The following is a 17,534-nucleotide window of genomic DNA, read 5'->3' as shown; positions in this document are numbered from 1 at the left end:
CTTGGAGCCCTGGATGCATCTATAAAGTGGGATGCCTGCGCAGACAACCAAGGCGAATAGACTCTGAGCGGTAAACTGCGTTTGGTTTCCTGGAATGTGTGTGGCATTACGTCCCCCATTAAGCGCAAAAAAATATTGGCTGCTCTTAAGCGCCACAAAGTTGGAATTGCCTGCCTACAGGAAACCAGACTATCAGGAGAGGAGCATGAGAAGTTAAAACGAGATTGGGTGGGGGAGGTGTTTTATTCACCAGCCACTGGTAGGCGAGGGGGGACAGCAATCTTAATACATAAAGCTTTAATGTGCAAGGCTAAACTCACATTTAAAGATGATACGGGCAGATACATAGGAATCCAACTTAATTTACAAGGAACGGAGATTCTCCTGGTATCGGTATATGGCCCCCCCACAGCTGCAGATAGTTTTTACTCCCAACTGTTAACACACTGCCAAAAGTATACACATTTACCTATGGCGGTAGCAGGAGATATGAATCAAGTGATAGACCCGATGCTAGATAGGTCCGCTCATTTACACGCAAGCCCTGTAGGAGTCCCATCACTTTTAGATTTGTTTCTACAGAAGCTGGGATTGCTTGACCCATGGAGACTGCTACACGGGGAGGAAAGAGATTACACACACACTTCGAGGGCGCACCGTTCACAATCCAGGTTGGATTACATTTTCACTTCCCCGGCTTTGTTCCAAAGAGTGGTCAAGGCCACGATAGGTCCAGAGGAGATCTCTGACCACTCGATGGTGTGGTTGGAACTAGAACCTACGGCCTATTTTAACCAGCCCCCCAGTTGGAGGTTCCCATCCTACCTCCATCACTCAAAAGAGTTTCAAGAGCACTTACAGAAGAGCTGGGAGGAGTATTGCACACACAACCAGGAGCATATGGAAGACCCACTGCAGCAAAAGCAGTACTAAGAGGTGGGATGATAGCCTTTGTTAGCAAACGTAACCGGAAGATAACACAGGGTATTGTAGACCTAGAGCGAAAACTCCGAATAGTAAAACAGCAGTACAGCAGGCAACCTACACAAGCACACTATGAAACTCTCCTGTCAACAAAAATGGCACTTAACAGCTTAATACATGAACGCACAACTCGCTCCCTACTCTACAGGAAATACTGACTATATAAATTTGGAGATAGAGCGGGAGGGATGCTGGCCCGTTTAATAAAAGTACATAAGTACATAAGTACATAAGTAGTGCCATACTGGGAAAGACCAAAGGTCCATCTAGCCCAGCATCCTGTCACCGACAGTGGCCAATCCAGGTCAAGGGCACCTGGCACGCTCCCCAAACGTAAAAACATTCCAGACAAGTTGTACCTAAAAATGAGGAATTTTTTCAGTCCATTTAATAGCGGTCTATGGACTTGTCCTTTAGGAATCTATCTAACCCCTTTTTAAACTCCGTCAAGCTAACCGCCCGTACCACGTTCTCCGGCAATGAATTCCAGAGTCTAATTACACGTTGGGTGAAGAAAAATTTTCTCCGATTCGTTTTAAATTTACCACACTGTAGCTTCAACTCATGCCCTCTAGTCCTAGTATTTTTGGATAGCGTGAACAGTCGCTTCACATCCACCCGATCCATTCCACTCATTATTTTATACACTTCTATCATATCTCCCCTCAGCCGTCTCTTCTCCAAGCTGAAAAGCCCTAGCCTTCTCAGCCTCTCTTCATAGGAAAGTCGTCCCATCCCCACTATCATTTTCGTCGCCCTTCGCTGTACCTTTTCCAATTCTACTATATCTTTTTTGAGATACGGAGACCAGTACTGAACACAATACTCCAGGTGCGGTCGCACCATGGAGCGATACAACGGCATTATAACATCCGCACACCTGGACTCCATACCCTTCCTAATAACACCCAACATTCTATTCGCTTTCCTAGCCGCAGCAGCACACTGAGCAGAAGGGACGCGCAAGAGTAACTATATAGCCGCTATACGCAAACACACGGGGGACATAGTCACTAAACCAGAAGAGATAGCGAGGGTATTCCATAGGCACTTTGCTACCTTATATGAGGGAACATTGGAACCGTCAGACACGCGTGTAGCAATTCAAGCATACTTAGACAAAGTGCAAATGGGGAAGCTCTCAGCAGAACAAGTGTTATCTTTACACAAACCAATAGAGGCTAGAAAGTTGCACAGAGCTATAGCTGCGCTGAAGCTGCACTCGGCGCCAGGGCCAGACAGCCTATCGGGAGAGTTCTATAAGATGATGAAGCTCCAGATAACAGGACCTTTATTAGATTACTTTCACACAGTGATTGACGTAGGGCACTTCCCACGCCACGCAAACACGGCATTAATAAGCTTGATACACAAGAAAGGTAGGGATCCGCTACAGTCTAGTTCCTACAGGCCCATATCGCTAATAAACGTGGAGGCCAAGCTGCTGGCCAGAATGTTGGCTGACAGGCTGGCGCCGTTGCTGCCCCAGATAATCCAAGAGGAGCAGGCCGGGTTCGTCAGAGGACGCCACTCGGTAATAAACGTGCGGAAACTGCTGTTGACCACTATCATGACTTCAGAAGAGACATCCCCGGGGCTGATGGTGAGTTTGGACGCAGAGCGCGCGTTTGATCGCGTATTGTGGCCCTTTCTATTTGAAACCTTGAAGTGGATAGGGCTGGAGGGGTGGTTCCTGCAGGCCATATCGACTCTATACACTGGGGCGCGGGCCATGGTGCTCGTGAACGGGGTCAAAACGGAGGAATTCGAAATACAGAAAGGGACGCGCCAGGGGTGCCCAATGTCACCATTATTATTTTTATTAAGTCTAGAACCTCTGCTCAGCGAGATGCGTACACACAAACACATACAGGGGATTCACTTGCAGGGACGTGAATTAAAAGTGCTAGCATATGCAGATGATCTGATGCTGCTGCTGAGCCGTCCTCGGGCCTCCTTGGACCAGCTCCTCTGCTCCATTGTGAACTACGGTGCATTATCTGGTTTCCGATTAAATCTTACCAAATCGCTAGCACTGCCGCTGGGCTCATTACAGAGGCAGAGCTGGAGAGGATAGTTTCCTTTACAGTGGGCGGAGGGGCAGGTCCAATATCTGGGGGTTACTATTCCATCCGATGTGAAGATGTTATATGACAAGAACGTACTTCCTCTGTTGGCACAGACGAAACGCGCATTACAGCTTTGGGGAGAATGCCCGCTGTCCCTTGCGGGGCGCATTAGTTTATTTAATATGATGATAGCCCCCAAATGGCTTTATCTGTTCCAGATGCTGCCATTACATTTGAGACAAAGGGAAGAACGCATACTGAATAAGATGACACAGGGGTTTTTATGGCGGGGGAAAAAACCTAGACTCCCACTCCACATCATTCATAAACCCAGGGCACATGGAGGGATGGGTTTACTAAATGTAAGATATCTAACAGTGGCATGCTCAATGAGACACATCAGAGATTGGTTGACTGGGCAGAGAGATTTCTCTAATACGCAACTGGAGATGTCCCTTTTTCCCACTAGACACCTGGGTTGGTTGCTGCATGCATCCGGCAAGGGGATAGTGGCTAGAGTGGGGAACAACCCATTGATAACATCAGCAAGAGCGACATGGAGATGGCTCTGCAGGAGACACCATTTTGATTGGAGGGCGACTCCATTCTTGCCCTTATACCATAATCCAGATTTTCCAGAGGGATCCTCCTCAGTGATCTTCAAGCGATGGAGAGACAAAGGAATACAATACCTATACCAACTCTTGACTGACGAGGAGACTATACGACCCTTTGGAGAACTTAAACGAGACTATCAGCTAGTTCAGTCGGACCAATTTGCCTACCTGCAAATCCAACACTACCTGAGGGCACTGGGTTGGATGAACCTCAGTGAGGATGTGCAGGACGTACTGAACACGGCTTTGACTCTAGGAGCCCAGAATTCCGTGCCCCTCCGATATCATCATAGGTTCTTACAAGACACCACGGAGGACATTGGCTATGTCAGTAGAGCACAGGCCTGGGCCAGGGACTTGGTGACTGAAGTGACGGCGGAGATATTCAGTGAGCATCTGCGTCAGGCCCAGAGTCATGCAGTTTACACGCGATATTGGGAACTTCAGTACAAATTCGCAATGCGACTTTATGTTTCTCCAGCAAGAGCACTGAAAGCGGGGTTTGGCGATTCCGGAGTGTGCCCCCAATGTGGACAGATGCTTGCAACGCTTGGCCATATGTTTTGGCTATGCCCCCGCGTAGCGAACTTTTGGTCCCGGGTGCTGTCTGAAATCAAGATTTATTGGGGCCGTACCATACGGAGTCATCCGCTGATGCTCTTTGGGATCTATAAAAGTGTGAAACCTACAACCCCAGGTTTTATATCCTTTGTAAGACGATCGGTGTTAATTGGAAAAAAGACTATATTGCTGAGTTGATGAGAGTCCGCGGCCCCGTCAATAGGCGTCTGGAGGACGCAAATGATTGAGCTACTGAAATTGGAAAGATGTGGAGTAACAGATTTCTCCTCTGAGGAGGGCAAGAACCTGGAAAAAATATGGGCACACTTCTGGGATACATTGCAGCCAGCAGCAAGAAGCAGAATCCTAAATTAACTCTATCGTTGGACTTTATCTGTGCAACATTGGACTCCTTGCAATTAATAAAATTAATAAAGGGTAACAGTTTGGGGGGGGGGGGGAATGGGAGTTGTAGAGGTTGAAAGAGGAGAAGTAGCATTGTTAATGTTTAATATCTGTGCAGGGGAATCTTCTCGGTAGATTGTTCATTTCATGTATGTATTGTTACTCACTGGGAACCTAATAAAAAATGAGTTAAACATAAAACAAAAAAACCAAAAAAAAAAAAAAAAAAAAAGGAACTAGAACACCTTTTAAACTAGAGGTGGGGGGAAGGCCGACAGTCGCTCAAAAGCGCATGGTTCAGGATAAGGTATCTTTTGAGGATATCACCCAAACAGGGAAGAATAGCTTCCTTGTAAGTAAGGATGTCAAAGAAACCGTAGTGGATCACATGGCCTTAAGTAAAATTAATAACTAGACAGAAGATAACAAATTAATAATGCATTGAAATGTCTATACACAAATGCAAGGAGCCTGAGACATAAGATGGGAGAGCTGGAATACATTGCACACAATGAAAAATTGGATATTATAGACATCTCTGAGACCTGGTGGAAGGAAGATAACCAGTGGGACACAGTCATACCGGGCTACAAATTATATCATACTGATAGGGTAGATAGGATTGGAGGAGGGGTAGCACTGTATATTAATGAGAACCTTGACTCAGGCTGCAAATATTGCAGGATACAAAACCACTATTGGAATTTTTGTGGATCGAAATTCCACATGAAAAGGGGAAAAAATGGCGATAGGACTGTACTACCGTCTGCCTGGCCAGGACGAGCAGACGGACGCAGCAATGTCAAGGGAAATTAGGGAAGCAAATAAAATGGGCAATAATGGGTGATTTCAATTATCCGGATATAGACTGGGTTAATGTACACGCTAGGGAGATAAAATTTCTTGATGAAATCAAGGACAGTTTCATGGAACAGCTGATTCAGGAGCCAACGAGAGAAGGAAAAATACTAGACTTAGTCATTAGTGGAGCACATGATCTGGTGCTGGGGGGGGGGGGGGGGGGGGGGGTAATGGTGCGAAGGCCGCTTGATAACAGTGATCATAATATGATCAGTTTTGATATTGGCTTTGAAGTAAGTGATCTTAGGAAATCAAATACACTAGCGTTTAACTTTAGAAAAGAAGATTACGATAAAATGAGAAGAACGGTGAAAAAAAGACAGAAAGGACCAGCTCACAGGGTAAAAAAACTTGAATCAGGCGTAGAAGCTGTTCAAAAACACCATCCTAGAGGTACAGGACAAATATATTCTGCGCATTAGAAAAAGAGGAAAGAAGACCAAACGTCAGCCGGCATGGCTAAACAGTAAGGTAAAGGAAGCCACTAGAGCCAAAAAACAATCCTTCAGAAAATGGAGACGAGAACCAACTGAAAATAATAAGATAAAACATAAGGAATGCCAAGCCAAATGCAAAGCGGCGATAAGGAAGGTAAAAAAGGACTTTGAAAAAAAAAATTAGCATTAGAAGCAAAAACACATAGTAAAATTTTTTTTAGATACATCAAAAGCAGGAAGCCGGCTAAAGAATTGGTGTTAAAGGGGCGATCAGGGAAGACAAAGCCGTAGCGGAGAAGTTAAATGAATTCTTTGCTTTGGTCTTCACCGAAGAGGATTTGGGAGGGACACCGGTGCCAGAAAGGGTATTTGAAGCGGGCGAGTCAGAGAAACTAAACGAATGCTCTGTAAATTTGGAGGATGTAATGGGTCAGTTCTGCAAACTGAAGAGTAGTAAATCACCAGGACCGGATGGTATTCATCCCAGAGTATTAATAGAACTGAAAAATGTACTTGTAGAGCTACTGCTAGTAATATGCAATCTATCCCTAAAATCAGGCGAGGTACCGGAAGACTGGAGGGTGGCCAATGTAACGCCGTTATTTAAAAAAGGTTCCAGAGGAGATCTGGGAAATTATAGACCAGTGAGTCTGACATTGGTGCCGGGCAAAATTGTAGAGGCTGTTATTAAGAATAAAATTACAGAGCACATACAAAAACATGGGCTCATGAGACAAAGTCAGCACGGATTTAGTGAAGGGAGGTCTTGCCTCACCAATCTACTGCATTTGTTTGAGGGGGTGAACAAACATGTGGACAATGGGGAGCCGGTGGATATTGTGTATCTGGATTTTCAGAAGGCATTTGACAAAGTGCCTCATGAAAGACTCCAGAGGAAACTGGAGAGTCATGGGATCGGAGGTAGGGTAATATTGTGGATTAAGAGCTGGTTGAAAGATAGGAAGCAGAGAGTAGGGTTGAATGGTCAGTATTCTCAATGGAGAAGAGTAGTTAGTGGGGTCCCTCAGGGGTCTGTGCTGGGATCGCTGCTTTTTAACATATTTATAAATGACCCAGAGATGGGAGTAACTAGTGAGGTAATTAAATTCGCAGATGACACAAAGTTATTCAGGGTCGTCAAGTCGCAGGAGGAGTGTGAAAGATTACAGGAGGACCTCGCAAGACTGGGCGTCCAAATGGCAGATGTTCAATGTTGACAAGTGCAAAGTGATGCATGTGGGAAAGAGGAACCCGAATTACAGCTATGTCATGCAAGGTTCCACTTTAGGAGTTACAGATCTAGAAAGGGATCTGGAAATCATCGTGGATAAGACATTGAAAACTTCTGCTCAGTGGGCTGCAGCGGCTAAGAAGGTGCACAGATTGTTGAGTATTATTAGGAAAGGGATGGAAAACAAACACGTGGATGTTATAACAAAAATGAGGATGTTATAATGCAGTTGTATCGCTCCATGGTGAGACCGCACCTCAAGTATTGTGTTCGGTTCTGGTCACCGCACCTCAAAAAAGATATAAAGGAATTGGAGAAGATGCAGAGAAGGGCGACGAAAATGGTAAAAGGGATGGGAGGACTTCCCTATGAGGAAAGGCTAAGATGGTTAGGGCTCTTCAGCTTGGAGAAGAGGTGGCTGAGGGGTGATATGATAGAAGTCTACAAGATAATGAGTGGAATGGAGCGGACAGATGTGAAGCGTTTGTTTACACTTTCTAACCATAATAGAACTAGGGGACATAAGATGAAGCTAGAATGTGGTAGATTTAAAACAAATAGGAGAAAGTTTTTCTTTACTCAGCGCATAGTTAGACTCTGGAACTCGTTGCCGGAAAATGTAGTGACAGCAGTTGGCATTGCTGAGTTTAAAGGGGGTTTTGACAGATTCCTGAAGGAAAGTCCATTGAACATTATTAATTTAAATTTTTGTTTTGTTTTGGGGTTTTTGCCGGGTTCTTGACGCCTGGATTGGTCACTGTCGGAGACAGGATGCTGGGCTTGATGGACCCTTGGTCTTTTCCCAGTATGGCGGTGCTTATGTTCTTAAGTTCTTATCCCTCTACCCCTATGATCCAGTAACTTTCTGTCCTCTCTCTCTCCCTTCACCTTTATGGTCCAGCAACTGCCTGTCCCCTCTCTCCCCTCCTCCAGCGTTCCCCATTATGGTCCAGCAACTCCCTGTACCTTCTATTTATTTATTTATTTGTTGCATTTGTATCCCACATTTTCCCACCTATTTGCAGGCTCAATGTGGCTTACATAGTACCGTGAGGCGATCGCCTTCCTGGTATGACAAATACAGAGTGATATTATGGTATAATAGAGTGCATATGTGACAGACACATAAGGGAACAGAAAGGAGGAAGCGTTATGTTAAGTCCAGTTCGAGTATTAGTATCGTTGTGTTGCAGGATGCAGGTGTTTAAGTCAGGTCGTTAGGGTATGCCTTTTTGAACAAGATAGTCTTTAGTGATTTCCGGAAGTTTGGTAGGTCAGATGTTGTTTTCGCGGTGATTGGTAGTGCGTTCCAAAGTTGCGTGCTTATATAGGAGAAGGTGGATGCATAGGTTGATTTGTATTTGAGACCTTTGCAGCTTGGGTGGTGAAGGTTTAGGAATGAGTGTGTTGATCTTGTTGTGTTTCTGGTTGGTAGGTCTATGAGGTTTAACCTGTATCCCGGGGCTTCGCCGCAGATGATTTTATGAACCATTCCCTCCACCCCTATGGTTCTGCAACTCCCTGTCCCTCTACCCCTATGGTCCAGTAACTTTCTGTCCTCTCTCTCTCCCTTCACCTTTATGGTCCAGCAACTGCCTGTCTCCTCTCTTTCCCCCCTTCCCCATTATGGTCCAGAAATTCCCTGTCCCCTCTCCCTTCCCCTCCACCCCTATGCTGCAGCAACTCCATATCCCTTCTCTCTCCCTTTCCTCCTTATGGTCCAGCAGCTCCTTTCCTCCTCCTCTCTCTCTCTCTTTCTCTCTCCTTTCTTGGGTAGGCTTGGAAAGGAGAGCCTACCCAGGAAACCCAGCCTGTTTCCAGGAGACGTGGCTACACATATCCCAATGCCTTGCGCCTTCCCAGAAGTGAAAGCCTCGTAAGTGTAGTTTACTGCCTATACAACCCGGGAAAGAGAACAGCATCAGGGTTTGTGTACCTGAATCTCCTATAGGTCCAGCATCTCTCCCCTTCTCTTACTCACTCTCCTCCCCCTACGGTCTGCCAATCTCACCCTCTGCCCAGAACCCCCCCCCCCCCCACAATGGTCTACCATCTTCCTCCTCTCTCCATGATTCACTCACCCATAGTTTGGCATCTCTCCTAGCCCCCTCCCCCACCCGCAGGTCCAACACCTGTTCCCTCTCTCTCTCTCTCCCCCCCCCATGGGTTCAGCACATCTCCCTTCTCCTCCACAAGTCCAGGACCTCTACCTCTTCTTTCCTAACCTCTCCTCGAATCCAGGACCTCTCCTTCCCTAGCCACCCTCCCCGTGAGTCCAGCAACTTTCCTTCTGTATCCCTCAGCCCACATCCTGGTGAGTCCAGCACCACTTCCTCTTTATCCCTCAGCTGCCTCCTGAATCTAGCACTATTCCCTCTCCTGTGAGTCCAACATCATTCCCTCTTTTTCTCTTTTTCCCAGCCCTCCCTTGTGCTGCATCCCACCCTCATGTACACAGGAAGTTGTGTCAGAGGGGTGGGGCCTGACAGAGAGAAGGATCCTGCGCTGACTCAAGCAGCCTGTTTTCGCTGCAGGAGCCATTATAGAAAGCAGGTTTGATGGACCAAGGGGAGTGGGAGGGAGATGAGAAAGAGGTGCTAGATTCAGTTAGTTTATACATGTCTTTATCCTACCACATCTAGTGGTGAGTACTGGTACTACCCTCACACACAGGCACCCCCCCCCCCCATGTGCCTCCGTTTTCCTGATGCCCCCCCCCCCCGTGCCCCTGTAAGCCCACTGGGACTTACTTTAGGGTCCATGGTGGTCTGGGGTTCGCCAAGCAGAAGCAGACTTCAGTTGCTTCTGCATATGCTGGACAAAACTGTAGCTACAACCTCCATTTTGTGCCCATAGTCAGCATAGGAAGAGTGAGTGGAGTTTACTCCTGTCTGGAAAATCCCCCTAGACCACTAGGGACCCTAAGGTAGGCATGGGGGGAGGGGGGGGGCTACAGGAGCACAGGGGGGACCAGGAGGAGAGAAGCATTTGGGAGTCTAGGAGGGAGCCAGTGCTCTTGAGAGGTGTTCGGAGGGAGTAAGTGTTCAAGGAGGGTTAGGAAGAGGATATTGATCTTGGAGGGGCTGGAAAGAGGCCAGTGCTTTTGGAGGAGCAGTTTGAGAAAGGTAAACTCTTGTTGGAAAGTTAAGGGTCTCAGGAGGAGGGTAAGCTTTGTTGGGGGAGTTTGGGAAGGGGCCAATGCAATTGGAGGGTGGGTTTGGGGGAATAATGTATTTAAAAGAAAACCTGATATTTATTTATTTATTTTGGTGCATTTGTACCCCACATTTTCCCACAGGAGCAGGCGCAATGTTGCTTACAATAATTCAAGAGGAAAAAATACAATGCAAAGATGACTCAGTTACAGAATGAGACAGGCAGGTAATGGAACAGAGGAAAACACTGGGTGAAAGATAGGGGCAAAGCAACCAGCAGATAACCATGTACAGTCAGGAAGGGAGAGAGGTTAAACATAGGAGTTGCCATTGGAATAAGCTTTGACGAATGAGAATGTTTTTAAAGACTTTTTGAACAGATGCTGGTCGACTAGTTATTTTAGTTGTCTTGGCAGAACATTCCAGAATTTTGGACTGATGTAGGGGAAGGACGAAGCAAAAAGGGTCTTGCATTTAATGTTCCTGCAGTTGGGATAATGTAGATTGAGGTAGGTCCTTGCAGTTATTAGCGCATTTCTAGAAGGTAGATCGATGAGATGGAGCATATATTCAGGGGCTTCTCCATAAATTATCTTGTGCGTTAGTGAGCAGATTTTAAATGTAATACGATCTTTGACTGGGAGCCAGTGTAGTTTATAACGCAGTGGCTGTGCATGATGAAAACGCGATTTGCCCAATATTAGCCTTGCTGCCGTGTTTTGAGCAGTCTGTAGCCGTTTCAGAATGTAGTCCCGACAACCAGCATAAATCCCGCTTCAGTAGTCTATATGGGAGAGGAGCAGCCAATGGACAAGGGTGCGGAATAGATCTTTTGAAATGAAATGCTGAATGCACTTCAGCCTTCACATGGCGTGGAACATTCTTTTAGTGATGATTTTCACCTGATTGTCCAGTTGTAAGTGGTTATCCAACTCTACTCCCAGGAGTCTCAGGCTGTTTGAGATCGAATGTTTGCAGCCCTTAATGTCGAGTGAGCTTTGGACTACTTTATTGTGTTGGGTCAATAGGATTAGACATTGAGTTTTGTCTTGATTAAGCTTAAACAGAAACGCCTTTGCCCAGGAATCCATGATGGAGAAACTTGCGTCTATTTTATCGGAGATTTTGGCTAGAGTAGACTTGAATGGGATGTATCATCCGCATAAATGAATGGGTTTAGGCCAAGCTGAGATAATGCTTTTGCTAATGGAATCAGCATAATATTGAAGAGGGTCAGAGAAAGAGGTGAGCCTTGAGGTACCCCACAGTAGGCTGTCCACGGTGTAGAAATGCAGGAATCAGCTTTGACTTGGTATGTACGAGAGGAGAGGAAACCCTTGATCCAGTGAAGCACATCTCCTCTGATCCCGAAGGTGCCTAGTACGTAGATTAAAATCTCATGATCCACCATGTCAAACGCGCTGGACATGTCAAATTGGAGTAATAATATTTTTTTCACAGTGGATATTTCTCTTTTAAAATTTGACAATAAGGTAACCAGTACTGTTTCAGTACTGTACTGTGGACGGAATCCCGATTGAGAGCAATGTAGAATAACGAAATTATTCAAGTAGTCGGCTAGCTGAGTATGGACCATACTTTCCATAGTTTTAACGAATAATGGGATGGATGCTACTGGTCTATAATTAGAAATGACATCAGCTTTCATTTTTGGGTTCTTTGGAATTGGGGTGAGAAGAATGCTCCCATGCTCATGAGGAAAAAGACCCGTTTCGAGCATGAAGTTCAAGTAGGTGGTAAAATCAACGATGAAGCATTCTGGAGCAGATTTAAGAGATGACTTGGGCATACATCAAGACCACAATGTTTCTTTCAGAACTTGGATAGTGCTCTTGCCACATGGCATAAATTTGGAGAGAAGTCCAGTGTCTTGAGGAAGTCTTCAACAACTGCAATGCTACTAAAGAGTGGTTTCCGTAACAAATAGTGAATTGAGGCTGATTGGGCTATCAAGTTATCACTGTATAAAGACTTCCAAAATAACTGTGGGTCAGTTATTCTTCTATAAAAATATGTGGTGGGTTCGCTAGGCTGAGAGATACCCGATTTTAACCAGTGCACGGTGTCATCGAGCTGGAAATCCGCATCGGCAAGGAATTTGTAGGAGATGAGATCTAGCGAGTGACCCTTTGAGTGCGATGGACAGATGCTGGGGCAGTTGAGATCCCAAAGACGGAGGAAATCCAGGAAATGGTTGGCATCCAGCGATTGTGGGTTGTCCAGATGGAGATTAAGATCACCTAAAATTAAGATATTTGAATGAGCAATGCATGTGTTGGAGATGAAATCCATAAGCTCAGCAAGAATTCCAATTATTAGGTGGCCTATAAAACAGGACGCATGCTAAATGGTCAAGAAGAGTAGAATGATGAATTTTGAATGCAGCAATTTCAAGGAAAGGGGATATATGATCTGTGCAAGTTTCTACTTTGAGGTAGGATCTATATATTAATGCGATACCACCTCATCTCTTACCTATTCTGTCCCAATGCACCAACTTGTAGCCTGGCGGGCAAAGGTCTAAAACAACCGGGTCGTATGGCACCTGGATCCATGTTTCTGAAATAAAGAGGAGGTCAAGGTCCTCGGATGAGATCCAGTCCGATATAAGTTCAGGCTTGTTCACTACGGACCTGGCATTTATGTATCCTACTTTGAAAGTGAAGGAACTGATCGGCCTGCTTTTTGTCACACAAGACTTCAATAAGGAATCTAGTTCTTGCAGGAGGGGGTTCTGCCAAATTATGAAAGTGCGCTTGCTCCAAGTGAAAAGCATTGCGAGTTGGGCAGCGAGCCAATTATTCTTCTGCTGTTTGTGACGAGAGGAATGACGTTAAACTCTGGTTCAGTTGCAGTGAGCGAGAAGTGGATTAGGAGACATGAGTAGATAACAAAGAGGAGGGTTGAGGAGAACATAATATCTGAATACTTGGACCGTGAGCTGGACTTGTTACTCCAGAAGTGTAGATGGCTCAGTTCAACAAGGCTCAGTTTAGGGCGGAAGAACAGCAACTATACTCAGAGAAAAACAGATGCATGGGTTACCTACAGTAGCACCACTCCACCAGCCTCCAGTGACAGCCTTGTTAAAAAAGTTATGAAAGCAGTAGCTATAGTATTTAAAAGAGGACAGGACTCTTTGCTTATTATATCACAGTGAAGCAAGGCAGGGGAGCCAAATGTCAAAACCAGATTGGGACACCAACAGTTACAACCACACCAGAAGCCTTCAGTGAAGCCCTTGTATAAGAAAGTGTTAATGGAACAGTAGCTGCAGTATTCAAAACCTGATATTCAGCCCCATACCCAGTTAGCTAACCAGGCACCTACCCAGTTCCATTCTGCACATGGCCAGTGCCCAGCCAGAGCCTGGATATTCAGTGCTGGTACTTGCATAGATGCCGGAACTGAATATCGGTGCTTTTCTCAGCCTGTGGCAGTCAACATTTTAAAAAATGCTGACCACTGCCAGCTGAATATTGACCAGTTGTCATCCCCATCCCCTGATTACTCACTTGATTACATTCTGCTGTGTTTCACACAATATACCACGAGTAGAGTCACCACCAGCACTGACAGGGACACTGCAGTTACTATCAATGCAATGGAAACCTGGTTGAGCCCACTGGCTGAAACATCAAGAGAACAGATATTATTGTTTGATACTTTGATGGCCTCACGGTGAAGTGATAAGTATGGAGAGCATCATGTGAAGTGATGTTTGGAGAGAGATAATGTTGCATGGTATGATGACACAGAGTAATTTTATAAACCTTTTTTGCTCTTAAAATACTGACTTATTCATGTAAATAAGCTCTTAAAAAATTAGGTCATGCCTAAAAGTATATATGATGCAAGCTAGTGCATACTTGTACATTACGCATACTCAGGGACACAGTTTATGTGGAGCGGGGCATACTCGCAATTTAATGCATATTTTATAAAATACTTGCATATGTGTGTAATTTACACCTATATTTACACCTGCTGTCGAGCAGATATAATGCACTGTTTTATGCAAGATTTGTGCTAGTATTTTAAAAAGATATATAGACACCTATGTGTTTTTACAAAATAGACAAAATTAGGAATCTTCCCGCCATATTAACCTAAGCATCTTTTTATAAAATTACCCTCTATCTGAGATGATGTCCACATTGTATTATTTATTTGTTATACTACCCATCATTACATGAACATCTAAACAATAGTTTCCAAAAATGGTAAGCAGCTGTCGCTGGCAGCAAACGTTTTGCTCACTGCCAATGGAGTTATTCCCAGCCCGCACCCGTTGGAGATTCAGCTTTGAATATCTGACTATTTTAAAATTGGCTAACATATAGCTGCTTAAGTTGATATTCAGCTCTTAAGTGGCCATGGGCTAATGCATAAAAATAGGACAGATTTTATGTGGTCCCACTTATGCGCTAAACCTGGCTGCTTAAGGGCTGAATGTAAGTACTTAAGTGGCCAACTGCTGACTCTGCCCCCGGAATGCCCCCAACATTGCCAGCTTTTAGCTAGGTGCTAACCACGAATTTCAGCAGCACTTAGGCGGTTGAGTCCCTAAAAATTAGCTGCTAGCCCTGAGCAAGCAATTTAACCAGTCAGCAGTCGTCTAAATCAATTGAATAACGGCTCCCAAGATTTTACTGCACTCTTAAATTTACTCTATGAATTTTCATATCATAGTTCAAAACAAAGTAAATTCCTTAGTGCAGGCCCAAGATGGCGAAAGCTGCTGTTTCTAGCTGTATCAGTGCCACCCAGATTGGCTCCCAACTAGCCAGCTCCCCCCTAACCCATATCGCTGCCTTCCAGCCACCTTCCCCCTGCCCCATTTCACCCTATACCCCAACTCATCCTAGTGGTGACAGGGACAGGAATGATTCCCAGTCATTCCTGCCTCAATGGTTGCCTTCTTCAAAATTGTGTCACTGACACCTAGCTGTAGTCTCACGGTACTACTGCTAGGGGAGTGCAAGCTACCATATAAGGAAGCCACAGGAGTGAGTGGGAATCACTGCTCCCTTGTTATGTCAGAGACCCATCTCCTTCCTTTAACCCCTAGCTCTTCCATTTCCCATCTCATTCCTTTCCCAGCCTCCTATTACCTTCTTGTCTTTTATCTACTCCCCAAGACTGGAGGGTAGCCAATGTTACTCCGATTTTTAAGAAAGGTTCCAGAGGAGATCCGGGAAATTATAGACCGGTGAGTCTGACGTCGGTGCCGGGCAAGATGGTGGAGGCTATTATTAAGAATAAAATTGCAGAGCATATACAAAAACATGGACTGATGAGACAAAGTCAGCACGGATTTAGTGAAGGGAAGTCTTGCCTCACCAATCTAATGCATTTTTTTGAGGGGGTAAGCAAACATGTGGACAATGGGGAGCCGGTTGATATTGTATATCTGGATTTTCAGAAGGCGTTTGACAAAGTGCCGCACGAAAGACTCCTGAAGAAATTGCAGAGTCATGGAATCGGAGGTAGGGTATTATTATGGATTAAGAACTGGTTGAAAGATAGGAAGCAGAGAGTAGGATTGCGTGGCCAGTATTCTCAGTGGAGGAGGGTAGTTAGTGGGGTCCCGCAGGGGTCTGTGCTGGGTCCGTTGCTTTTTAATGTATTTATAAATGACCTAGAGATGGGAATAACTAGTGAGGTAATTAAATTCGCCGATGACACAAAATTATTCAGGGTCGTCAAGTCGCAGGAGGAATGTGAACGATTACAGGAGGACCTTGCGAGACTGGGAGAATGGGCGTGCAAGTGGCAGATGAAGTTCAATGTTGACAAGTGCAAAGTGATGCATGTGGGTAACAGGAACCCGAATTATAGCTACGTCTTGCAAGGTTCCGCGTTAGGAGTTACGGATCAAGAAAGGGATCTGGGTGTCGTCGTCGATGATACGCTGAAACCTTCTGCTCAGTGTGCTGCTGCGGCTAGGAAAGCAAATAGAATGTTGGGTGTTATTAGGAAGGGTATGGAGTCCAGGTGTGCGGATGTTATAATGCCGTTGTATCGCTCCATGGTGCGACCGCACCTGGAGTATTGTGTTCAGTACTGGTCTCCGTATCTAAAAAAAGATATAGTAGAATTGGAAAAGGTACAGCGAAGGGCGACGAAAATGATAATGGGGATGGGACGACTTTCCTATGAAGAGAGGCTGAGAAGGCTAGGGCTTTTCAGCTTGGAGAAGAGACGGCTGAGGGGAGATATGATAGAAGTGTATAAAATAATGAGTGGAATGGATCGGGTGGATGTGAAGCGACTGTTCACGCTATCCAAAAATAATAGGACTAGAGGGCATGAGTTGAAGCTACAGTGTGGTAAATTTAAAACGAATCGGAGAAAATTTTTCTTCACCCAACGTGTAATTAGACTCTGGAATTCGTTGCCGGAGAACGTGGTACGGGCGGTTAGCTTGACGGAGTTTAAAAAGGGGTTAGATAGATTCCTAAAGGACAAGTCCATAGACCGCTATTAAATGGACTTGGAAAAATTCCGCATTTTTAGGTATAACTTGTCTGGAATGTTTTTACGTTTGGGGAGCGTGCCAGGTGCCCTTGACCTGGATTGGCCACTGTCGGTGACAGGATGCTGGGCTAGATGGACCTTTGGTCTTTCCCAGTATGGCACTACTTATGTACTTATGTACTTATGTACCACATTTCTACCCTCTGTATTCACTGTTGTCCTCTCACTCATCTCTTTGACAACAACCACCAGGGCCTCTCCCACATGATTCCACCATTCCTAGCATCTCCCTTCCCTCTCCCATTCCTCCACCTTTGTAGTCCAGCATCTTCTCCCTCCCTCTCTCCTCCTTCTACCCTTGTAGCCTAACAACTCCCTGTCCCTTGGCCTCCACCTCTAATATCTCTCTGTCTCATCTCTCTTCCCTTCTGTCCCCCCCCCACTCACCATGGTGCAGCATGTCTCTGTCTTCCCTCCCTTTCTTTGTCCAGAACCTCATCTCTCTCCCTCACCCTTCCATCCCAGATCCAACATCTGTCTGTATTCCCTTCCTCTTCCCTGCTCCCCCCACCTAGTTCAACATCTCTTCCTCTCTGTCTCTCTTTTGTCCCTCCTTCCCACTCTCCAGTGTCCCTCCCACCCCTCCACCCCTGGGTCGAGCATTGCACACTCACCATCCTTCCTTCCCACACTTGGTTCACTACCAACTGTGG

The 17,534-nt window shown here is 45.5% G+C and overlaps 1 protein-coding gene across 2 annotated transcripts in view; it reads right to left on the bottom strand.

The window, feature by feature from the left end:
- CD200 (CD200 molecule) overlaps positions 1–17,534 on the bottom strand; it is a 376,933-nt gene that overhangs the window by 119,566 nt on the left and 239,833 nt on the right. For both annotated transcript variants that reach the window (XM_030203676.1, XM_030203677.1), the window contains exon 5: positions 13,857–13,970. In XM_030203676.1, coding sequence (XP_030059536.1) covers positions 13,861–13,970 — 110 coding nt within the window. In that variant the 3' untranslated portion in view covers positions 13,857–13,860. The remainder of the gene's footprint in view (positions 1–13,856; positions 13,971–17,534) is intronic.

This window comes from Microcaecilia unicolor, chromosome 5 (genome assembly GCF_901765095.1).
Source record: "Microcaecilia unicolor chromosome 5, aMicUni1.1, whole genome shotgun sequence".
NCBI classification, from domain to species: Eukaryota; Metazoa; Chordata; class Amphibia; order Gymnophiona; family Siphonopidae; genus Microcaecilia; species Microcaecilia unicolor.
The sequence above is the reverse complement of the archived record's forward strand: the minus strand, read 5'-3'. Positions and strand labels throughout refer to the sequence as shown.